Source organism: Patella vulgata, chromosome 8 (assembly GCF_932274485.2).
Source record: "Patella vulgata chromosome 8, xgPatVulg1.2, whole genome shotgun sequence".
Lineage (NCBI taxonomy): Eukaryota > Metazoa > Mollusca > Gastropoda > Patellidae > Patella > Patella vulgata.
In genome coordinates, this window is record NC_065886.2 from 6748211 (window position 1) to 6775286 (window position 27076).

Here is a 27076-nt window from a genome sequence, read left to right on the forward strand (position 1 = left end):
AATAAGTAAAAATATTTATTATTTATTTATCATAATTTGAAACCCATGCATTAATTATTTATATAATAAACAATATTAATGTCGAAACAAATAAATGATAATCCTTGGATTGTAAATATAAAAAATAGGCAAGCACATGTACATTCAAAATGTTTATAACACATTACCTTACTGTCATAATGGCTTGTAATCCATTCACACAAATTTTTATTCAAGCGATGCATTATGTGAGATTGAGATAAAGAGCTGTTCAAAAATAGATATTGCTGAATGAATATATTGAAAATTTCATTCAAATTACTTTATTGTAGACGTAGTTATCACTGTTTGAAGTTTTGAATCAGTCTGAATTTGCCATCCTATCGTCTAGATAGTTTATTATAGGCTTGTCATGTGAATAAATGTCTAAATCAGTGATTCTCAACCATGCAGTGTGCCGCGTCACACCTGTGTGCAGCGAAATTTTGAACGGCACACTTAGAATATTTCTCACTAAAGAAGTCAGCTATTTAACTGATGAAATTCGAAAGAATGCAATAGAGTAAGTTAATAGCTGTGGTTTTCTTTATTTAATTTGAGTCCTTCTATAGGTCGATGACTAGTCTGACGGTTGTATGCCATGTTTTTATTTTGCAAAATTCAAATATTTTTTATATACATTTAGCCTGGTGTGTCGCTATTTTTCCACGTGTTCCAAGGTGTGCCGTTGGCAAAAAGGGATTGAGAACCACTGGTTTAAATAATAGTTTGTATAACATTTGAAGAAAAAATAAAGACCTGCAATAGACAGATTTAGCTCCTACATTATGCGTCCTTGAACGTTGTGTGTGTCACAGGCATTCTGATTCGAGTAACAAATATAGAAAATTAAATGCATGAATGAATGAAATAATCACAAGATTATAATATTTTGGTATGGATTTCAAGCTACTATTGCCGTAAATTTATTAAAACGGCTCAAATAATGGTACTGTATATAATTTGAAGAGATTATAAAACCACATTAATGAATACCTAGCACAGATTCGGATTAACAGGGGTGCTGTCAGGGTTGTCGACAGGGGCTCTAACAGAAAAGTGGCCCCAAAATTACTTCTAAAATGGGTTTATATAAAGGGCATAATTTATTGGCATTTAACACCTATATTGTTTAAGCTTGTTACGTTCTTGTACATAGGCTAAAATAAAATGTAGTACCATTGATGTTGATGGGCAATGAAAGTGACAAACTACTAAGTGGACTTCCTAAAGGGAACATACGCAAGTACCAAAGGTCTCACGATAGCGCATTTAATCATTTGTGACACAAGCTTCAATATAGATTGAAACTATACTAATGTCCAAAAGAAAGTATACACTGTGTATTTCGTCCTGCTTCAAACAAAGTCGTTTTTCCATTGTATGCGGTATTTTGGTACAATGTCCATTTGTCTTGCCTTTTATTTGCTTATAAATATTGGGGTTGGACGCACAAGACATGTTCAGTGTAGTTTTATCACATTTTGTTGATTCAAACAAGTATAAATCATCTTATTATTGTCGTACCTAATGTACGTTAGTGAAGCTACTAGCTACCAACGTGAAAATGACTGGGTTACAAGAATGGAACAACCATTAAGGCATCTATACTGGGGGAAACATCTCATTCACACTAATACCAATTTATAATGAACCTAGTACCTACCAGCTGCCATGCAGGATAATTTTGACCGTTTTAATATCGTTACATACACCGCCTTTAGATCCTACCGAATTTCAACCTGGGTAAGATACAGTTTGAGTTGACAATTGAATGTCATTAGACAAGTTCTATTGAGAATTCCGTTTTAATATCGTTACATACACCGCCTTTAGATCCTAGCGAATTCCATGTAAGATATAGTTTGAGTTGATAATTGCATGTCATTAGACAAGTTCTATTGGGACTCGCGGTTTAATACAACTACAAAGGCACCATGATACATGCTAGGAATAATACTGATATCCAGAAGTGTTCTGAATGATAACAAGTGTAACAAAGGGGGATAATCCACAAACGTTACACAAACATGCCGACAGGATTAGTACCACTTTTTGCGACGACTTTGATTGAACATAATCAAATGGATTACGAGGTATTCGATTCATTGTGACATATCATTATCTATTATTCTCACTCAAACAAGATTTTTTTTATTCCAACAAAATAGAAAAAAAAATACATAAAACATAATTCTAATGCCAACTTCATTTAAACATATAATGAAATACTTTGCCTCCCTAAAGTTATCGCACAGTAGCAAGTTGTGGTAGAAAGAACGGCTCATTCTATAGCCCGTTGATCTGAACGATCAAATCGCAGTTTTATCTAAAATAGACTTTCAAACGAACAAACAATACTGGTACATGAACTGTGCCATGACCATTGACGAAGTCAGTTTAAAACTTTAAATCTAGTTCTTGTATTTCACCTTAACATTACCAAAATGTAGGCCTTTATTTAAAATCCAGTACCCTAGAAATGGAAGATTTCGATTTGAAACAATGTCGTTCCTAGACATGAGATAATAGTTAAACAGATTCGACATCGTTTATTTTTTTTGTTTTGCCATTTGTATCCTCCTTATGCTTGTCCTTTTCATTATCTGACGAAGACGAACTTGAAGATTTTCGACTCTCCAGCGCAATCTCTACAGCTTCTTGAATCAACAAGGGAGCCTTAGTGTGCTGGTGTAAGTTGGGCTGGGATCCGCGAGTACTGTCGTCATCGGGAGTAATTATAATGGGAATATTAGGTTTGATTCTGTGATCTTCTGGTACACTCCAAAACATTTCATCCTCAAACAGCTGGCTCCTTTGTGGTCTAGAGAGATTGGGGACGAACTTAATTATTACACCTGTAAATTTAAATAAATTTAGGGTTAACATTTTTAAAACAAAATAAAACATCGATAATTCATGTGAAGCAAAGGCGGGCCCATCATCGTTAGTTCAAATTAGCATTCTCCAAACAATCAACATCAATCGACAAGATAATAAAGACTTCTGTTGGGCGTCATTTAAAGTAGCTAAGTCTCTAACTCAATATCACCCAAAGTCTTACACGTTGAAAACGCGAATTATTTGTCAATTCAAATCAACATTGATGTTGTGATCTTACCGGGAAAAGGTAGGCTTCTGATATCCAATATTTTAGACAAAATAAACATTTTACCATTGGTAGGCTTCCCCACCATAAATAAATATCTCCAAAAATCTTGACAATTACACCACCCTACTTGTATATATACTAAGCTTTAAATCAGTTTCACACAATTATAGTCACTAAATAAACGGTCATGTTGTACTTAATAAGATATGACCATTTAACCATCTATAAATAATATACTGAAAAATGGTTCGGAGTGTCGTCCATGACATCCAGACACTTTTGAGCAAAAAATAGGTTACGTGCCCTTGTTTTGAAATTAGTCTCAATTAACCAGTCAACCGACCATTCTTCGTCTGATTGACAGGCCGGGATAATCAAGACTACTTTTTTACGAAACATGACAGAAAGCTAGAACAAGAAATTGAATTTACAAATAACGCCCGGTGAGCGACACAACAATTGTTTTAAGAACCTTGTAAAAGTAAAACGAAACTACTGCTAGTATCATTTTCCTGCCCAACCCGCGTTATTCAGAGACATTATTTGTACTAAACCAAAAGATGCCACTCCTAACGGTCTAGTTAATAATAAAGCAATTTAAAAAATAAAACGAGCGTAATTTCTAAAGCTGCAGTAATAACCAAAAAGCTAAATATTACTGCTATTCAGAATCGTCAACAATAGATTCTTTACGTCTGTAATAGTTATTACAAGTGTTGAGAATTTCACGTGCTGTGGCTATTTATAGACACAAAGAGAGCCCGAGACTCGTCTGAAATCAATTAGAGTTACATCACTGAAGCGTGCACATTCAACGTGTCAAGTACAACTTTTAGAAGGGAAAAGATTCGGCCACGGGGCACCCTACCATTGGTACACGAATCGTGTACCATGGTGAGTTTCAGCGTCATTTGTAACAAGTGACCAAAAAGAACGAGGCTAGACATATTTCACATCTCATGTGTCATGCCATATCTTATCTGGAAAGCATACGCAATATACTGGAATAACCAGACGCTAGAAATTGCCATTCGGTTGAGACTCGTGCCGTATTTCGCTGGACGTAACTGGTTTGAAATTAGAGTCAAAACGGAAACAACTGAATGTAAATCAGTTTATATACAATCAGATTACATTATTATATGCGTTGCGACCCATTTGGGTCAATTTCTAGGTCCCAAGTATTACCGTTTTAGCTCCTTTAACTTGGTAATAAACCACAAGCGAGTCTTAAAATCCCCTACATTTATTTCACATTGATTTTTGTTAGTTAACGGAATAATTAAAGTTAATCCGAGAGAATGTTTGTTCATTGGCTGAATTTTAAATTTTGAAATTAATTTTAATTAAGTTTTGTGAACAGACTGCACAATATAACGTCAAGTTAACGAAATGTTAAGTAAGGGGCTTCCAGCAACATACTTTATCTCATTTTAGTCAGGTCAAAATATAGTTTAACCCCCAAAAATTTGTTACAAAAGGTTTCTCAACTGATTCTGGCAGGGTTTATTGTACTTTATGACATACTTAAAGTTTACCAAACTAGAACCCACGGAAAAGTGGGTTTTTTTTCAAGATGGCGAAACGTCTTAATGATCATAACTATCAACTCAAATTTGATGATCTCGGGGTCTATTTTCTAGGTTTTGGGGGGCAAAGAACACGACCTGGGGATAGACATCAAGATCATCAAATTTGAGTCAATAGTTATGGACTTGCGGTCATTTGGAGCTGTTGGCGGCCATTTTTGACATAATAGGCCAACACCAGTTTTAATGATCTTAATGTGTTCTTTGCTTACTTGTTATGATGCCAGTAACAATAGTGAGAGAGAGAGAGAGAGAGAGAGAGAGAGAGAGAGAGAGAGAGAGAAAAAATTGGGTTTAACGTCCACTGACACAAACTAGGTCATATCGGGACTAACATATGGTTTAATTTTATTTCAATAATTCGCTTGCGCGTAGGGGTCTTTAGCAGTGGGAGGAAACGTAACAATAGTGAACATGGTTACCTGTTATAATGCCAGTAACAATAGAGAGTATGCTTACCTGTTACGATACCAGTAACAATAGCTATGGCTAATGTAACAACTAAAGCTAACATCTGGTAACCAGCTTGTTCCCCAGCAGTTCTACCATCACCAGCTTCCACGTCCACATAACCCTGTATCATTGCTAACTCTGGGGTTCCTTCTTTAGGTGTCATAGCTGGAAACTTCTGATATAGACTATATAAAAGTACAAAATCAAACAGAGCTAAACTTGCCGGTGCATCATTTAAGAGGCACTATGTAAGATTTAGATAATGAAAAGGGAAAATGGTGAAAATTGCAGCCAAATTACTTAATTCAGAAAGGTGTTATTGCCGTTAGACGAACAGTGTAGTCTCGATTTTCAGTGTTACCGTAGTTGCGATAACTAGCAATAATGTTTAAATTCGTTGAAAATCAAAAGCACTCGATGGGCTAGAGCGTTGATTATGGTCTGTGCATGTGAGTAGATGTCTGATTATTTATTTATCATTTGAGGGCAAACGACAGATCTGCATTTGCATCAGGTAGATTTAGCTCTTATATAATGCATCTATCGCGATGGCGAAATTATAAAATTACAACATGGTTTTCTATAAGGAATTTAATTTATACGTTTTCTAAATCTTTAGAAAAGGGAGGTAACTTTATTTCAATAAGTCGCATGCGTGCGGGTTTTTTTTTTACCGGAGGACCCGGCGAAAACCCACAAAGTTGGACAGGCGACCCTACGCCTTGCCACGTACAACCGGGGAATCGAAACCAACGTAATTAAAGTGTTAATAGTATTAATCGTGCCAACAGTAAAATTACTCAATTACATACCCATAGCCATAAACGTCTTTGGTAGCTAATGCTGAAGCTATAGAACCAACAACAGCCGCCATTACAGCTGGCATCCCATGTAGATTATTCACACCGCATGTATCGTGCAGCTTTAATTTGCTGCTGAGAAATGGCTGAAAAAAAAAGAGAAAGAAATGGGATTTAACGTCAACTCGACCCAGACTATGTCATTTCGGGACTAGCATATCGTTCAATGTTACTTCAAGAATTCGCCAAGGAGTCCTTGGCAGTGAAACCCGAGGACCCGGCGAAAACATGTGTTAACTGGGTATCGCCAATTTAATTCCATCTAAAAATCGTTCATCTCTTTGATCCCCGCCAATAGATGACTTACCGTAACGTATCTATAACCATACGTAGATAATAGATGCCTTACCGTATCGTATTTCTAACCACACGTAGATAACAGATGCCTTACCTTGACGCGTAGATAATAGACGGCCTTACCGTAACGTATTTATAACCACACGTAGATAATATAGCCGCTACAGCGCCAACTGCTAAAGCACCCGCTGGCTGTATCATCATATCAGCACTGGTACCCACAGCGACACCTCCTGCTAGTGTAGCATTCTGTATGTGGACCTAAACATAAATATGATAGCTTTAGTAGGCGGAACACAAATTCCCAAAGGAACTCCTATTATTGGTGTTACTTAACATAAAAATATTTTTAATGATAGACCGTAATAACAACCCATTCTATATGTGAACCTTGAAATCGTTCTCGTGTCTATACTGGACAAGTTAATACCAACTGATGCCATTCAGCCATTCAACCTAAGTAACATATTAACCTAATAGTAATATTTTAACCTAAGTAACATATTAACCTAAGTAACATATTAACCTTGGTAACATATTAACATAAGTAACATATTTAACTAAGCAACATATTATCCTAAGTAACAAATTAACCTAAGTAACATATTAACCTAATAGTAATATTTTAACCTAAGTAACATATTAACATAAGTAACATATTAACATAAGTAACATATTTAACTAAGCAATATATTAACCTAAGTAACATATTTACCTTAGCAACTCACCAACCTAAGTAACATATTAACCTAAGTAACATGTTAACCTAAGTAACTCATTAGCCTAAGTAACATATTAACCTAAGTAACTCATTAACCTAGGTAAACTATTAACCTAGGTAAACTATTAACCTAAGTAACTCATTAACCTAAGTAACTCATTAACCTAGGTAAACTATTAACCTAGGTAAACTATTAACCTAAGTAACTCATTAACCTCACTCATTAACTCATTAACCTAAGTAAAATATTAACCTATGTAACATATAAACCTATGTAACATATTAACCTAAGTAACATAGTAACCCAAGTAACATATTCACCTAAGTAACATTGTAACCCAAGTAACATATAAGCCTAAGTAACATATTAACCTAATAAACCTAAGTAACATATAAGCCTATGTAACGTTAACCTATTAAACTGAAAGTAAGATTAACATAAGTAACATATTAACATAAGTAACATATTAACATAAGTAACATAATATTAGTATTTAATAAGTTATGTTGTTAGATGAAACAGAACTTACCATGTCAAATTTTCTATTTTTATCGACAAGGGATGAAATGGCGAAAGTGACAACACAGCACGATGCTAGAGCCATGTATGTATTTAAAACAGCTCGTTGTTGAGCATCACCTACTGCCAAAGCACTATTAAAACTTGGCCAAAACAACCATAGAAATATTGTACCTTAAAGTAAAAAGTATATTTAATAAGTGAATAAGATAAGAAAGTCATGTCAGAAGTTAATTTAAAGACTATTAAAATACTGCCTCAGGCAATAACACTAGTTGTATAAATAAAATAGGCGTGGACCAGTTTGTTTATATATACTCTTCAAAAAAAGTAGGGGATATTGAAATGCAAATACCTATGCAGGTTGTGATATGATAAATAGTCATGGACACTTGACATGCTTTGAGAGTATGTTTACAGATGAAGAACTTATCGCCCGAACAGAACCACTGAGCTGACGTGCGACACGCAATAGCGCCATACACGTGGGAGGGGTTCATTGTCAAATTTGACACTTCAAGGAAGGATTAATGATTGGTTTCCTATCGGTTCTTGCATACGATTTACTGTTTAGCGTATCTTTGCTTTAGTGTGTTACGCTTAGTTTACAATGAGACGTCTTCAACATGATGAACGTCTACGTGCTATTGACATGCTTCAAATGGGTTCTACACAACGAGCAGTAGCCAACATGCTTAATGTGTCACAGTCTGTGATCAGCAGACTGTGGAACTGGTATCAACAAACACACAATGCTGATGATAGACCTCGTTCAGGTCGTTCTAGAGCCACTACACAAGCCCAAGATCGATACATTCGTACACAGGTCCTACGAAATCGAGGACAAACTGCCAATCAGCTGTCTGTAAACTTGTACCAAGTTACAGGAATTCGAGTTACACCCCAGAAATCGGCTACATGCAGTCCATTTGCATGCGCGACGACCGCGTGTTGTGCCTCCATTAACTCGCCAGCACATGACAAACAGGCGTCAATGGTTTAGGCAGCGTAGAAATTGGGGTACTCGTCGAGATGGGCGCGTGTAATGTTCTCAGATGAGTCAAGATTTACTCTGGATTTCACCAATAGGCGTGCTCGCGTTTGGGGGCGTGTAAATGAGCGTCATGCTAACGTGAACGTCAGACAGCATAACAGATTCGGGCGTGGGTCTGTTATGGTGTGGGGAGGAATCACCAAGACTGGCTTGCATATTGTTCAGGGAAGGGTCACTGATGTGTACTGCCATGAGCACATCCTGGCACCGATAGTTCTGACCTTTGCTCAACGTGCATGTCGACGTTTCATCTTTCAAGATGATAATGTCCGTGCCCACCGCGCTCGTGTCCATATGCCTTGGCCAGCCATGAGTCCTGACCTTTATTCCCTATAGAGCATGTCAATTTCAACCGACAACACTGCAAGAATTGGCCATGGCACTGCAAGAGGAGTGGGTTAGATTGCCCCAAATCGTGATTGGACGGTTGATTACGTCCATTTTCACTATTGACAGTGTATCTCTTTGCGAGTGAAATGAGACCGTCAGATAAGCCGCCCATATGAACTGTTTATGTTCATGTGTAGGCAATTGGCCTGTTGTAACCATAGACAATGATAACTATGGACCAGTTTGTTTATATACATTAATACAAGACAATCAGACTCAACCATTAAAGGACAATATTGGTGTCAGCCAGTATCACATATGTGATAGAACTGGTTTACACAGTGCTAGGACTATCTAGGAAAAAGTGCTAAATTTTGGATGTTTGGGTTTGGTCCGGTTCACTGATTTTAATTGCTTGGTATGCTGATCTAAACAACAGGCCCGTCTTGAGTAGCATTGCCCTAATATAAATTACATAAGCGTTGACAACTATGAACCGGCCAGTGGGAGTAACAAATAACTTAACATTTTAATTTCTAAAATAAAAATCTCATTTTATATAAAGTCTTTGATATCAGTTGTTTAGTCTTCCAAAAACCAAGTTTTATCATGCTGAGCTATTTTTGTACGCCCATATTTTCAAGTGGACGTGTATTGAGTTGCCTCTGTCAGCCCACAATTTATTTGTGGACACACGGTTCCTTTCGATATTGGCATTTTATCCAATATTAAAAGCTGTTCTAACATATCACCATTCCACCCTAATTTTGGTTGAGTTCGAATTTCATGAAAATCGGATCGAAACTGCCCGCTCCTCGTTCGCAAATAGTGTAAAAGTATATAATACCAAGGTTGTGGACACTGTAGAAGTCAAAAAAATTTTATCAGATTTTGATCAAACTTAAAATATATGTCTATATTCCACGGATTTTTGTTTCTTTCCATATTCGCACATATCGGTCCGTAACCTCCTAGATTATGGACCCTGGGTGTACCAAAAATTACAGTTTATACCCGATTTTAAAAACCGTTTAAATATACACCGTTACACCCTGGGTTTGAATTTCGTGATAATCGGATCGAAGGCTGTGGTCCCTCTAACGATTTGTATCCGGTTTTGAAAAAAACTTAATATTATATGTTTATGTATCAAAGATCTCGGTTTGATGTTCGCTTATATCGGGCCTAACTTCTTGCCTTGTGGCCCCTATTGTACGAGAAATTGTAAGAATAATACTACGAGTTCTTGATGTGGAAATTTACACGGAAATATTTATTTATGGCTAGGGATATGATATCATATCTTTCTTATCTAAATTAGATCCTGCTTATATATCAACACTTTTCGACTTTCGTGTTTTGAAGGGGCGAAAAGTAGAAATTATGAATGGTAGTTATAGGCTTCCATAAAATTGTAAGGCAAAATAAACATTTTACCATTGGTTCACGAATGCCTTTAAGTGCCATTTATAACAAGGGACTCGAAGGACGGGGCTAGATATATTCCACAAGTAACTCAAACGGTTACGTCATATTCCTATCTGGAGAGCATGCGCAATAAATACTAAATCAGTTTATGTACATTCATATTACATTATTATTTGTGTTGCGAACCATTTGTGTCAATTTTTAGGTCCTAAATATAAGCGATTTAGCACCTTTAAATAACAAATACATGTAGATTGTTTTGGGGTGACCTTTTCCCTGTATGTAAATAATCAGTAAATGTTCATATTTTTGCACCAAAATAGATAATTTTGGATCAAATTTTCTTTTACTGATAATTGATAAGTTCGTAAATAGTATTGTACGATGGATCAATAGGTCATTAATATTTCGATATTGACCCCTTTCTATAGAAATCAATATATAATTGGCAATCGTAATGTGCTCAACAACCCTTGTTTTACTTATGAATATTTATCTCCACAAGAAAAAGTTCCAAAATCATTTAATTGGTTAACATCAAATTGGTCAATATCAAAGTATATGAGTAAAATAATGTAAGATATTTTATACCCTGGCTTAGACAAGCTGCTGTAGATATTACATCAAATTAATAAGCTTATTATTACATTATGTAATATTTGAATCATTTTTTTTTTATTTTATTAAATTGTTATTAAATTTGTTTATTTCTGTGTTTAATTTGATTAGTTTTTCTTATTCTCTTATTCAAATTTCATAGAATCTGATTCCAAACCCATCTAGCTTTAGTTTTACATTCTAAATATAGAGCAGTGTAATATGACACTTATACAATACACCATCTGAATAGATAATAATTGGGCTACAATTTATTGTCTTTGAGAGGATGATGACAGGATTCTCTTCAACAAATCTTTGAGGTCACATTCCCAAACTTGAAGAAATCTGGCTGATTTCTAGTTGGTCTTAAGACTGTACACATTCAAATTATAATTTTAACACACAGATCATGGCTACGGTAGATGTGTAATGAGGATTTCAAGAATCGGAAGTTAATGACTGAATTAACTAGTGATAACAGATACACAGTCTCATATTACAACGTTTCGTCTTTAACGGGATTGCTAGTGAGCAGAAAGTCGCCCGTGTATATGTTATCACTCGTCACTTCAGTCAGTTATATAGAAGGATAATTCGTGTTTTCCTTTTGCTTTCGTCACTTTCGCTTCTTCAAATCGTCGTTACGCTTCTATCGTAGCAAATGATGTCTGTGTTAAAATTATATTTGGAAAGTGCTTAACCGGTTCTATCACATATGTGATAATGGCTGACAAATGAAATGAAATGAAATGGGGTTTAACGTCCTGCTAATAATGGGTGACACCAATATTGTCCTTTAATTTGAAATTATCGGATTTATAAAATACCAGCTAGAAATGTTTATCGACACTTCATTCCATTTTACGTGTAATATAAACGCTTGGGCCATTAATTAAACACTATTCTGATATTTGTCAAATATCTGGAAATGTCAGATAAACATTAGAGTCACTTTTAAGTGTATATCAAACAATGGCTGATTCCCTTCAGCGTGCTTAAATATGCTTTATACATCACGTTTCCAGGGCCGGCGGAAGCAACTCTTGATTGGGGAGTGGGGGGAGCTACCATCCTAGGGCTTCAGGCGAGATTCTAGATCGTAGGAGACGCTTTCTGAGCGATTTCATCATGAAAACACAATCTATGATGGTTTAATCATGTGATGCTGAACTTGCCAAATATATGCATTATAGTACCAAGGTTGTGGACACTTTAGAGCTCACAATTTTAATCTGATTGTGATGAAACTTACAATGTATGTTTATAACCGAAAGATCTCGGTTCCTTGCGATATTGGCGCATATAGGGCCGTCACTTCCTGGATTATGGACCCTGATTGTACGAACAATCACATTTTAGCTCGTGGATCCTGTTGAATTTACAGTATTTATGTGATTGCAAAAACGGTTCAATTATATATCAAAGTTTCACCATAATTATGGTGAAAGTCGTACCGAAGCTGCCCGACAAAATGGCGGCTCCCTTAAAAGCATATAATACCCAGGTTGGATCTATTATGGATACCTGCAGAATTCGTCAAGGTCACGAAATGTAAACAGGGCTAACGCTAAATATGTATGGATTTTGTAGGCAGCCCCCCCCCCCCCCCCCCGCCTCGCTCCACTCCGCCGTACCAGGATATTTGCATCAATAATGTAAATATATATACTCTTTATGACTGCTGACATAATGATATACTGCAACTGGTCGCACAGACCGATGAAGGAATAACCTCCGATCTCTATGTGTACACGTTTCGTCCTAAGACATGACAACGTGTACCGTGTTACTGTTCTTGATTTTTAGCAGTTTAGGTATCAGCTCTTGCAATTTTAAAAGACTTGGGACAAATCATACGAATGTATCTATAAAAAACATTCTGGAGATTCTAAAATGGAAGGAAATAATAGTTGTGTATGATGATGATGAAGATGGTGGTGGTGGTGGTGGTGGTCGACTAAATTATGTGTTTATAAATGATCTGTTGACCATGTTGGATGACCATGACGTCAAGAGAACAGTTTACAAGATGCAATTTTCTTATCTGAATGGTTATTTAAATGAAATACACAACGAACATTTTCCTAAAATTCAAATTGTGTATGTTACAACGGATAATCCACAAATTGTTTCTCGTGTGATGAAAACTGTTAATAACTTTGATTTTAATTCAAACAGGACAACCGACTTCAGGGTAAAATCAAAATGGCTGCTACTAACGTATCCGGTTGTGACAAGGGCACTTGTAGACATTTTAACGGAATTATGCCACGTGACAGTCATCCACCAGTATAGCGATGGATGCTTTGAGTTAAATGCTCTTGTCAAAAAAGTTAACGGAGGCAGCTGGACTTCTATTCCGAAACTATCAAAAGCTGAAGATGTTTTTCCAAATGTACGTTTTCATTTCAATGGGATGAAAATTGTATTAGAGCTTTACCATACAATCTATTGCAAAAGAGAGTTATCAACGGCACATCAGTATTTGGTGGATGGATGTTTGATCTGCTAGAGGACATGGCGGCGGATTTAAATTTTTCCTACGAAATACAGGAACAAAACGATGGTATTTGGGGTGTGAGGGTAGCTGGAAATGACACATGGACCGGTTTGATTGGTCAGGCACAGCGCCGTGAGATTGATGTTGCGTATGCAGGGTACATGGTTACTGAAGACCGGAGTCAGGTTATGGATTTTATCCTTCCTGCACTTGATACCACATCTATGGTAATCATCTATAGAAACATTGGAGAAGAAGATAATTGGGCAGCTTTGTTGAAACCATTAAATACTAACGTTTACATCGCAATATTCGTATTTTACGCAATGTTATCATGTCTATTAATAGCGTCTGAGATATCCCTCGACATGGCCTTGGAGCAAAATGGTGAATACCCGAAGTCTTGGCAGATAGCTTTTTATCTATTAGGATGCCTATTTCTTGAGGGAAGTCACATCCAACCTAAAACACGTAAAGGACGAATCTTGTATGCATCGTGGTGGATGTTTTGTGTAACTATTGCCGCTGTTTATACGGCTAATTTGACTTCTTCTCTTCTGGTCAGAAAAACAAAAATACCCTTTAGGTCATTAGAGGAACTAGCTGAAAAGGAAAACTGGAATTATGGCCTGATGAAAGATTCCGGTATTCAGGATATTTTTGAGAAGGCTTCAATCGGTGTGAATAAGAAAATATGGACAGGGATTGTAGAACAGAACGAAATCAATCCTTCCGTACTGTCCGACAATTTGGATTATCTTCTGGATAGAGTGTTAGATGGTAACTTCGCTTTAATCCATGTAGGTGCTTTAGACAACATCATTTCTAGAAACGACTGTCTGTTGTCCGTTGTTGACCATATTTTAATGTCGCAATACATATCCTTTGCCGTGCCTCTAAATTCTCCACTCAAGGATGACCTAAGCCGATATATGTTCAGGCGATTTGACGCAGGGATGATTGCGAGTTACCAAAACAAGCTTAAAGAAACGCCATTGTGTACCAGTACAAGAGAGAAAGACAAAGTTCAAGGTTTTTCTATGAACAATATTAAGGGATCTTTTTGGATCCTTGGAATAGGTTTATTTGTATCTCTTGTCTCACTGTTACTAGAATATCCATGTAAGACTATGAAACACAAGGTTGGCGTGGAGAGACATCGTCATTAATGTAGTCACCAAATGAAAGCTATCCACCCTGCATTCCTTCAAGCACAAAATTAAACATACATTATGCAAGAGCTAAATCTGCCTATTGCAGTTTTTTCTTTAGGCCTGAAATGTTATCTAAATTATTAATTAGACATTAATTAACTTATCCAGACCATAATCAACTCTCGATGGCATCGCTAGGCTGCGATGTTTATTGGATTAGGTTCCGATTTGCTGTTCGACTTCCATTCATAATTAAATCATGAATTAGATAATTAAAACTATTTTTTTTATCCTTCCAACTTTAGTAATGATGATAGAAGCTATGCCGAAAATTCAATCGCTAAAATCTCGGTTCATAGTGGATCACTTTGACTGAAATTTCCAGGAAATTCCCTTTACATTATCTAGTTTTCCACTATTATAGTGAGAACTCCCAGCTCTTTATCTAATTTCCCATAATCTATCTTTAAATATCTTTTCTCTATTTTCGTGGACTAAACATGCGGCCCAGGATCGCGTCACCCTGTACAATCGTGTCTCACCCAGGACAATGGGGGGGGGGAGAGAGAGAGAGAGAGAGAGAGAGAGAGAGAGAGACCCAAACGACAACCCCTGTCCTTGTTACGTACAAGCTTCTATAATAATGAAGACTGCTAGCTATATTTAGAACTAGAATTAGGAATTGGCAGAGAAGTGGGTTTTCTATTATCTCTGGTATATTATAGTTCTACGTACCAACCATAGAGAATATATCGGAATGATAAACAGATCCTTCTTTTGTTGAGTGCTCGACATCTTCATTGTATAACACTCTAGCCATGGCTAATCCAAAAAATGCTCCAAAAGCGTGAAGAAAAATAGATCCTCCAACATCAGAAACCTACAATAAACAATATTTATATCTTTTAAGTGGTTTCAGATATCATAGAGAACTGTTGACTCTGTCTAGGTTATTTATAGACTGACCAAGCCCCCCACCCCCACCCCGCCCCGCCCCGCCCCGCCCACAACTTCATTTAGCTACAAGTAGTGACTATTTCGTACGCCTTACCTGTAAAAACTAGAACATCTCAAATCGTTTTTGATTAGATAATTAATGTATATTCGACATTTGTTGAAATACATCCCCCACCCACCCCAACTTAACTATGAGCAATGACAGGTTTCGTATACGCGGCATTGTACAAATATCAAATATGCTTTCTAGAACATCTCATGCCACTTTTGATTAGAGTCGTTAACATAACTAACATATCTAAGAAGAGCGAGAGGACATCTGTAATTTGTATGATCATTCAAAGATGTGTTTAGATATATATCAGCGAAGGCAGCGTGGCGTTAGGCCAAATAATTTACATTTCTAGATACCGCCCAGGGTTTATAGATAGTCAAATAACGAGGTTAATCATATTATGTCGTGTATTTTGTGTCGTGCCGTAAAATAACGACATCAATAGACTCAATGACAGACCTTATGAATTCATGCGCACGCTTTAATGCCACATGACCACCATGTCCACCGCCCGAAACCAGTCAAACACTAACCTTAAAATATGTAAGACCTATCCATTCGTTAGTTGAGGAAAAAACAACTTCTAGCATAGCCACAAACACCATCTGAATAGGACTGACTTTACCCAATACAGCACCAAATGTTATTAATACTGTTGCAGCACCGAAATCTGCCGTGATCATACTGTAAAATAGACAGAATAAATTGTTTTATGAACATCCATTGTACAGAATGTTATAAAGATGTATTATGTAATATTTAAATAAGGAGAGAGAGAGAGGGGGAGGGAGGGGGTCTTTGGTCTTTAGTAGTGCGAGGAAAGCGGAGGACCCGGAAAAAGACCCACGAGGTTGGACAGGCGACCCTACTCCTTATCACGTAAAACTGGGGAATCGAAAAAAAAATAAATATAATTTATATGTTTAGAGAAAAGGAGGTAATAAATATATACTTAATCGTACAAACTGTCCACTCGACACAAATTAGGTCATTTTAGGACTAACATATGTTTCAATTTTATTTCAATAATTCGCTTGCGCCGAGGGGTCTTTAACAGTGGGAGGAAACCGGAGGACCCGGAGAAAACTCACGAGACTGGACAGGCAACCCTTCTCCTTGTCACATACAACCGGGAAATCGAACCCACGCCAGTTAACTCAATGACATATCTTATGATTCAGCACGCACGCGCTAACCATTCCGGCATTCACTCCTCTTTAAATAAGGAAATGACAGGTCTCGCTACATTAGTTTGAAAATTGATAATGCAAAAGAAATATATTGAAAATATCAGTCAAATTACTTTATTCTGAGCCAATTTATGACTGGAAGAATAACGTAGTCTCGATTTTCATTGTTATCGTGTTTACGATAATAAACAAAGTCTCGATTATCCATTAAATAACATTATTAAATGACGATTGTATTTCAATCAGTTTAAATCCCCGTCATCCGATGTTCTAGAGAGTTGATTATGGGTTTGTCATGTGAATAAATATCTCAATAACAATTTATAGAACCTTTCAGACCATAAGAAAGTTCTGCAATAGGCAGATTTAGCTCTTGAATAATTAAATAATGCATGTTTAATACTGTCGGAGCATTGAGATCTGCCGTTATATTTGTACCTGTGTTTTAATATTCTGTACAAAACATGTTTGTTTTCCATTTTTCGATTGATCCATTGTTTATTTTTGTTAAGGGATATGTATCTCAGTTTAACTCTGTGACTGGGATAAGGTATCCAATTGTAGTCACGTTTCTTTCCGGTCATCGGGATTTTCCGACGTGGTTTCCCCTTATCAGTGATGCAGGACGGAGGGCCTGACAAGGATAGATGTCCAGTCGTTCGGATGGGAAAAAAACCGAGGCCCCGTGTATACATTGGCGTGCACTTAAAAGATGTCTTGGCAGTTGGAATTCGATATAAGAGTGGGCCACAGTGCCGCTGCCCGGGCAAAATTTCCCTAATAGTACACTGTATGGCAGTTGATCTTCATTAATACACTTGGAGCAGAACAGTAGGACGTTAAACCCCATTTTATTTCATTCATTTCATTTCATTGCAAATATGAGATTTTAGCATGTGTGACAACTATGGGGTTCAAGCATTTACGTCATATATACCTTAGCCCGGTTGATACAAAAAAACACATTTCATCTCATTGCATATAATATATGAGATTTTAGCATTTGTGACAAGCATGGGGGGTCATACCCACACGTGATATATACCTTGTAAGACTGATGTGAACCTTGCCATGTGCATGTAGATAACCTTGAACTAGGGTAGCCCACTGCAGGACGATAGCTGCTATCAACATATTAATACCAACGGCACTGAAACCATATCGCTTAAGAAAGGTCATGAGAAACCCGAAACCAACAAAGATCATAACATGAACATCTTGAAACACTGAAAAACATAAGAGATATATTATGAATAGGTTATAGAATATTGGGTAAGATATTATGACTGATATACTTTAAACTAGTCCTTTATTTATCAATTGCTTTATAAATAAATGAAATGAAATGGGGTTTAACGTCCTACTGTTCTGCTCCGAATGGGCTAATGAACACGGGCTTATGTCATACAGTGTGCTATGTGAGACATTTTTCCCGGGCAGTGGCACTATGGCATTCTCTTACATCGAATTCAAACTGCCATACTGTGTGCTATGAGAGAAATTTTGCCTGGAGAGCGGCGCTACTCTTAGATAGAATTCCAACTGCCAGGGATATTTTACGTGCACGCTAATGTGTACACGGGATCTCGGTTTTTCTTGTCAGGTCCTCCGTCCGGGAGCGAACCCGCTACCTCCAAGCTAGCGAGCCAGCGTCTTACACACTGAGTCATCGTGGCTCCCTGTTTGCTACGTACATACCTTATGATATAATGTGCACGACGGCACCCGACCTACTATAACACAAATGATTGACGGTTAGATATCTATCTATCTATCTATCTATCTATATATATATATATATATTTGTGACTGTCGTTTGTCTGTCTGTCTGCCTGTCTGTCTGTTCGGGGTTGGCGGCTACACTAGGTCTGCCCCGAGTCTGAAATTTGGGGTATAGGGGTAGCTCGGACCGGGAAGTAACATAGGCCAGGTGGCGTTAGTCTACCATTTCCGGTTTCGGAGTTATGACCCCCGAGCGAAGCCGGTCTGTTCGGGGTTGGCGGCTACACTAGGTCTGCCCCGTGTCTGAAATTTGGGGTATAGGGGTAGCTTGGACCGGGGAGTAACATAGGCCAGGTGGCGTTAGTCTACCACTTCCGGTTTCGGAGTTATGACCCCCGTGCGAAGTCTGTCTGTTCGGGGTTGGCGGCTACATCTGCCCCGAGTCTGACATTTAGGGTATAGAGGTAGCTCGGACCGGGGAGTAACATAGGCCAGGTGGCGTTAGTCTACCACTGCCGGTTTCGGAGTTATGACCCCCGAGCAAAGCCGGGTATCCTGCTAGTATATATTATATATATATGATATATTATTCAAACATAACCAAGTGTTACAAATCCTAATTTATTATGCCTAAGACGTGGAAAGGAAGTTATTGAATTAATGTAACATATGGATATAAATAAACCATACACTAAAATATGAAAAAAATACTCGGTGTTTAAAGAAGCTAAATCGCTAATATTTGGGAGCTAGAAATTGACACAAATGGGTCACAACGCATATATTAATGTAATATGAATGTGTATAAACTGATTTACATCCAATCGTTTCCGTTTTTACTACTCTAATTTCAAATCAGTTATGTTCGGCGAAATACGCCGGTTATTCAAGTCTACACCGATAGTATTTTTTGCGCATGCTCTCCAGATCAGAATTTGACGTGCCTGTTTGACATGACTCGTGGAATATGTTCAGCCTCGTTCTTCGAGTCCCTTGTTACAAATGACGATGAAACGCATTATAGTACACGATTCGTGTACAAATGGAAAAATGTTTATTTTGTCTTAAATTTTGGATATCAGAGGCCCATCTTTTCCCGGTAAGATCACAACATCAATGTTGATGTAAATTGACAAATAATTCGTGTTTTCAATGTCGAGACTTAGCTACTTTAAACATTATTACCAAAGCTGATGTATGAATCTCCTTTCAACAATAACAGATAATATTCTCCATCTATATTAATATTTGTGACTGTCGTGTGTCAGTTGGTATGTCTGTTCAGGTCTGGTGGTTATACAAGGGCTGTACCAAGGCTGAAATTTGATGTATAGGGGTAGCTCGGACCGGGGAGTAGCATTGGCCTGGGTGATTTGTCCTACCGCTTCCGGTTATAGGCATTTCGGGACAAAGATATGTTTCAATTTTATTTCAGTAATTCGCTTGCGCGTAGGGGTCTTTGGACTTCCTGCGCAGTGGGAGGAAACCGGGGGACCCAGGGAAACCCACGGGGTTGGAATGGCGACTCTACCCCTTGTCACGTACAACCGGGGAATCAAAACCACGCCAGTTAACTCAATGACAGGTCTTATGATACAGCGTGCATGTGCTAACCTTTCGGCCATCCAACCCCCGTGTCTATTCAGGAACTGTCGAATTTAATACGAAACAGAGAACGAACAGTACAGGTAAGCGACTCTGAAATGAAATTTTAATTAAAAATAGGTTTAGCGTGTTATGTTTTTTGCTCTATCTGGGCTAAAGAAGACGGTCATATACCATACAGTGTGTTAAGAGGAACATTTTGCCCTGACAGCGGCGCTACAGCCTATTCTTATTTCTTATACGTGCTCCCAAAACTGTACGAGTTTTCGGCCCGTCCGGACGACTGTCCCTCCGCCCTGATAAGGGCAGACCACGTCGGAAACCGATGAACCTTCTCGGCCAACAGTTGGGATGGCGAGTCAATGCCTCACCCACTGAGCCACCGCGGCGAGTTTATGCAGCTCAAGTGTAAATCTCCAGAGAAGGTTCCAATTATAGTAAACACAAATTTTCAATAAAAAGGAAGGGCGGGAAACCCCCTGCGCCCCCGCTCTGCATCCATGCTTGCGCAGTGAACGTCTTTGGTGTTAACTAAATGTAGTTGTAGCTTGCGTATTGACATTCTCTCAAAGATAGCCCTGACCCTTGGCAATAGACGACATTTTTTTGTGTCATAATGTTTTACTGAAAACGTAGTGTATTCATTTCAAATCTTAATGTTGTTTTCCAAGCAAGGGATCTGATTGGTTAACCTTTGACATGATTACGCGTAGCGGTCTTTAGCAGTGGGAGGAAACCGGAGGACCCGGGGAAAACCCACGAGACTGGACAGGCGACCCTATTCCTTGCCACGTACAACCGGGGAATAGAAACCACGCCATTTGACTCAATGACAGACCTTATGATACAGAGCGCACGTGCTAACCATTCGGCCATCCAACCCCCCTTACGGGAATTAACTTCCGACCTTGAACACTTGACACTAGACGCCAATCTTTCAATTTAGGCAGGCAATATATCAAATGCATGTCATAAAATCGGGGGTTTTAACGTCCTACTTTTCTGCATCGACTGGGCTAGTAACGGCTGGAACTGTCACAGATTCCTTTACGTGCATGTCATTGTGTACACGGGACCTTAGTTTTTCGTCCCTTTCCGAACGACTATATAGACACTGTCGTTGCAAAACCCTCCATCCTGCCCAGCTCACAGGGAGTAACGTTAGTGAGCCAACGTCTATTTCACTGAGCCACCGCGCTTTCCTATTGTAAAAACCTTGACATGGTTCTCATAACTCACCTGGCAGAAAATTAACATATATTATCTTTAAAGGATCTAAATCTATTTTAAATAGCCATCATGGCCGACCTGAACACAAATAATAAACATAAAGTTAGAAATGGCCTCGGGTAAAATGTAGTAGGTCGTTAAATATTTGAAAATATGTCCCCGTGCGAGTGTTGACGACTCGTCCCATTAATTAACTAGGTCCTGGTGGAGAATTACATCAACCGAAAGACATCTATTCACAAATATTGTAAAGGTGTATTACAGCGGACAGGTATATTACCTAGGAATGTTGTCTTTAATAAGAGGTTTCTTTTACCTGTAATTTTACCTGTGATTTAAGTACTTACTCCATTCTTCTTATTAACATTACTTCATACTTTCCATATAATAGAAACTAATACTTGTTTATATGGACCGTTGAAGCAGAATGAAACGTTTCAGATATCTGAGACCGACAGTTTCATTAAAATTTAACAGACAGAAATAGAGCAGCTAAGTATAACAATTCTCGACCGGGGAAAGGATGTTTTTTTCTGATATTTGAGTTGCCCATTCAACGTTTTTATAACAAGGTGGCGTCCTTACTGCGGGGATCTGGTGGGAGTATAAGAGAGAGAGAGAAAGAGAGAGAGAGAGGGGGGGTTAACGTCCACTCATTTCGGGACTAACAAATGGTTCAATTTTATGTCAATAATTCGCTTGCGCGTAGGGGTCTTTAGCAGTGGGAGAAACCGAAAACCCACGAGGTTGGACAGGCGACCCTACTCCTTGTCACGTACAACCGGGGAATCGAAACCACGCCAGTCGACTCAATGACAGACCGTATGATACAGCGCGCGCACGTGCTAACCATTCGGCCATTCGGGGTATAAGAGACACCTTAGGTGAAAGTGAACGTAAAAATTAGGAACGAACGAGTGAACGAACTAGAGCTGCGCATGGTGAGTCTGATACATGGAACACTTTTCAGTCCAAATAATTCAACTGTTGACCCATTGTTATATATATATATAAAAAAAAACAGAAATAAAACGAAATAGGTTTAGCGCCCTTTTTTCTGTTCTGCACCAATCGAGATAATAAAAGCGGACATATTGTTGTGTGCTATGAGGGAAATGTTGCCCAGCCAGTGGCAGTGGCATTTCCGCTTTCTATCTCAAAATGGCCGAAATATCTCTTAAAATTTTATATAAAATCTGAAAAGAATCATTTTAAAACTTTCAAACAGTTATAATTCAGAGTTATATATCACCGTTCGGTTTTACAATTTATTATGTTTGATCTTATCTTTAAAAGCTAGTGTATATTTTTATATTGTTTACTGTTTTCTATACAACCCCTTTCAACTGAATAAAATATTATTTAAACTAATATATCACTGTTATAAATCAACTGATTTACGTGTGTATAAAGTAGTTATTGGTTGTATGTGTACTCTAGTTATAACTCATCTAGGTTATGTCTAGATGTAAAATATTCGCTAGTCGTGTCATCCTGTGTTTTGATTTGATTTGATTTGATTTTATTTAAAATTTGAACATGTATTTATGCCCTGGGCATTTAATTATAAACTATGTGAATATATTGTATATCGATTTAATATCGGTATATTCGTACAGCTGCTTGTTATTATTTTTCCTTTCATATATCAAATTTTGAACGTACGTGTTTAGGGCCCACCATCTGTTTTGGTCCGATTGGTGAGGTAAAGGTATCTAGTCGCTCGGGTGGGTTGGTAAACTCGAGGTCCACCAGTTGACATGTACCTTTGATCAATTTGATAAATAGTAAGCAGAAACGCCGCTGTCGGAGTTACCCCGGCAAACTTTCTCGGCCAATACCGAGATCGAACCAGCGGATTTCCAGGTTAGCAAAGTCAACGTCTTACTCATTGAGCTGCCGTGGATCCCAAACACGATCAAGTGTACTATGTACATTATACAAAAACGCAGCGCTAAGTGTTACAAATCTTAATTTATTATTGTTAAAACGCGAGTATAAATCATCTGAACGGGGAGTTATTAAATGTGTGTAGCACATTGATATCGGTAAATCCATCACTAAAATATGAAAAAAATACTCGTTATTTTAACATCATAAACAAATCTGGTATATGAATCTATTGTTAATGGCAACACATAATATTATCCTAAGCGATATTATTTATAATTTGTTTGATAGGTCCTGTAAAGTGTGTATTAGGTCGTGATGGGCCGTATTACGTAGTATGTGATGGTATCGGGGTGGTATTAGGTCGTGATGGGCGGTATTGGGTAGTATGTGATGGTATCGGGATGGTATTGGTTAGGTAGATATTAGGAGTATTGGGCGGTATTTGTTGGTATTTGTTGGTATTGATTGATATATAGACGGTAGATTGGGATGGCATTGGGGTGGTACTAAGTAACTCATCCGGCCTTAAAGCAATTATTTACAGCAGATTTAATGAAATTAATCTTGATAAGACGTGAATTAAACATACACAAAACATGAATCAAACATACATTATACAAGAGCTAATTCTGCCTAGTGAAGGTCTTTCTTTAGGCCCTAAATGTTATCTAAATTATTAATTAGACATTAATTAACATGGCAAGACTTTAATCAACTCTCGATAGCATCTTATGTGTCGGATTTTCATTGGATTTGAATCCGTTCTGCTACTCAGCGCTCATTCATTATTACATCCAAAAATGGATAACCGAGACTATGTTGGGTTTTTTTTATCGTACCGACTATAGTTACGATGATCGAGTCTACGCCTAAATTTCAATCGCTTGTAATTCGGTTCAGAGTGGAGCAATTGGACTGACATTTTCAGTATATCCCTTTTATATTATCTAGTTTTTAACTACGGTCTGTTAAGAATGGCCATCTCTTCAAAAAAAACTCTTAACTAATGTATCTTTAAAGCATAATGTTAAATGTGTTTGTAGGACGCTAATAAAGTGCACGCAAAAACCGGTAAGACAAACATGCGGACAAGACAAACTACACAGACATTGCAAATAATAAACAACAAAATCAAAACAAGTGAATGGATCCAGGTCTGTGAAGATGTGACAAAGCAGTATGAATCTGATCAAATCTGATTGACTTTGAGTTTCTCGTTATAAACCCACGAACACATGACAAATCTGACTGACATTGAGTTTTGCGTTTTAAACCTACGTCCTCATGACAAATCTGACTGACTTTGAGTTTCGTGTTACGAGCGTATAAACCTACGAACTCATTACAAAGTTATAACGAAAACTTAAAACGTGCTTGTTTTGGAGTTGTAAATTCGAACGCATAAAAAGTAATAACAAACAAAAAATATATTCTTACTTGGATAGTATTTAGTAACCATATTGTCTCCTGGTATAATTTTAGAGATGTTCCGTAAAGTTGTAGATCCATATTTAGAATCCGCACTGCTATCATACTCCACTGTCAACGCAAACAAAACGATAAATATAGCCTGTAGTATTAAAACCACTACAGGAAACTTTAACTTTGCAATAGAAGCCATGTTGCTGTCTTTTTTTAGGTCGTTAACGATTAGATTCCTAACAGATCAATGTAAACCATGTATTTAGACCGTCGTCGTCCAAACTAAAAAAAGTAAGTTTTTGCGGCCTTGACCTCAGTGGGAGCGTAACAGCTGCCAGAATCACTTTAACCTTCTAATGTGTATAACAGATATACGTATATATATATATATACTTATATATAATATACGCCCGTGTAGATTTCCCCGATTGTTGTTAACTGTTACTACGGGTTTACGTGTTACAAACTTGTATATCGGCAACCTTAAGAAGAAGCTTCCTAATTCATTTAGAAAAAAAACCTTGTATATCGGCAAGCTTAAGGCGAAGCTTTCTAATTCATTTAGAAAAGTTTATACGACAGACACAATTAATATTACGATGCGTGGTTTGCATTTTTGTTTTGACCTGTTACTACGGATCGACTTGTCAAAAACTTGTATACCATCAAGCTAAGAAAATATGTACGGTAGACTTACATAGCTGTCTTTATTGTCTCGTCAAGCTAAAGCAGAAGCTTTCTAATTCATTTCTATTAAACAACCTAAGAGAACAATTCGAGGAGAATTTTTAAACATAGAAACAGCATAATGATAAAGAATAAACATAAAAAAAAACAAATGAATGAAATGAAATGGGGTTTAACGTCCTACTGTTCTGCTCCGAACTGGGCTAATGAAGCTATGAGGGAAATTTTGCCCGGACAGCGGCAGTACGGCCTACTCTTATATCGAATTCCATCTGTCAAGGAATCTTTAACGTCCACGCCAATATGTACACGGGACCGCGGTTTTTCGTCCCATCCGAACGACTAGACAGCTGTCCTTATCAGGCCCTCCAGATGGTACCAACAGATAAATAACATTAAAAGCACAATTCCTGGATATGAAGCACAATGATACAAGCTTCGGTTATATTATTCACAAACAAAACCGTTTATAGAAATATATACGACAGACATAATAAATTGTCTTAATTAGTTATCGTGTCAACTTCTGTGATTTACTGGTGCACATAATTACAAGAGGACAGGTTAGGTTGTTCAGTTTATCAAAGACAATGCAATTGAGACTTCAAATAAAATGTATGCACTCAATGATCGTGTACTATTGTGATTTAAGCAGTATTTGCTTATGCAATTAAAATTGAGCAATTCATTTAGAATTCACGGATGGATGCAATACATGTATGCAAGACTGGATATGCATGAACTAATGACATCGGTGATGTATCTACCTCAATGAATAAAACGATTAATTAGTTAATAACTGATTCGTAATTGAATGTAATTAACCCATTAACGCTACTTAAATGACAAATATTGAACATTTCACACCTAGCTGGGTTAACCCCACGAACGTATGTTGCCAGCTATTTGGCTTGCACATTAAATCATATGGTCTGTCATTGAGTCAACTGGCGTGGTTTCGATTCCCGTTTGTACGTGACAAGGGGTAGGGTCGGCTGTCCGACCTCGTTCTACAATCGGCAAACCTCGGCAAATTCCGTTACTCTACATCTAGCCTCGGCTGTATGACGGTAAGTGTTGTGTGTTAGTTCCAATGGCGGACTTCGTCATACAGCCGAGGCTAGATGTTGGGTACTGGAATCTGCTGAGTTTTGCCGAGCGTACCGAGATATTGTGGCCTAGATCTTTCAGTTGTTCTGTGGTTTGCGTACGCGTAGTATTGTCAACTTTATTTGACCTTTATAAAGCTACATTTTGTTTAATTTAGATAAAGATCTGACAACTCTCACTAAAATAATTTAACAATAGATAATGAAACATTCATATATTGAAAATTTAATTCAAAGTACTTTATTCTGAGCCAAGTCATTAGTGTTGGAAGGTTTGACAAGATTCATTTAAATCTTTAAATCTCTAATCTATTGGAATCTCGGCCATCCGACGATCGAGAGAGATGATGATGGGCCTTTCTTGTGAATACATGTCTAAATAATAGTGTGTATAACATTTGAAGCTAAAACAAAGACCCGTGGCGGGTAGATTTAGTTCTTATAGTCCTTTAAACCAGCTCAAATTACGTTGTCTGTGAAGAATTCCACAGATTATCGTGTAAAGAACGGATCGGACACTGAATTGTATCTGACAGCCGACCCGGACCGGTTATAAGTTTAACAAGCCTG

The 27076-nt window shown here is 37.6% G+C and overlaps 1 protein-coding gene across 1 annotated transcript; it reads right to left on the reverse strand.

Moving 5' to 3' along the window:
* Positions 1-75: 75 nt before the first annotated feature.
* Positions 76-25012, reverse strand: LOC126829679 (ammonium transporter Rh type B). Its single transcript, XM_050559763.2, has 9 exons — positions 24726-25012; positions 17884-18064; positions 16182-16332; positions 15372-15516; positions 7581-7744; positions 6453-6590; positions 5985-6118; positions 5179-5357; positions 76-2876 (listed from the first exon to the last, which is right to left on the reverse strand). The coding sequence occupies exons 1-9, from the start codon at positions 24907-24909 to the stop codon at positions 2551-2553; spliced, it is 1602 nt and encodes a 533-aa protein (XP_050415720.1). The 5' UTR covers positions 24910-25012; the 3' UTR covers positions 76-2550.
* Positions 25013-27076: the final 2064 nt, after the last annotated feature.

Excerpts from the sequence above, each read along its gene's own strand:
- LOC126829679 (XM_050559763.2), bottom strand. The coding sequence starts at position 24,909 with ATGGCTTCTATTGCAAAGTTAAAGTTTCCTGTAGTGGTTTTAATACTA. Across the intron at positions 7,745-15,371 it reads CGATATATTCTCTATGGTTG|GTACAATATTTCTATGGTTG; the intron begins GTACGTAGAACT and ends TTTTACTTTAAG. Across the intron at positions 6,119-6,452 it reads GTGGTTATAAATACGTTACG|CCATTTCTCAGCAGCAAATT; the intron begins GTAAGGCCGTCT and ends TTTTTTTTTCAG.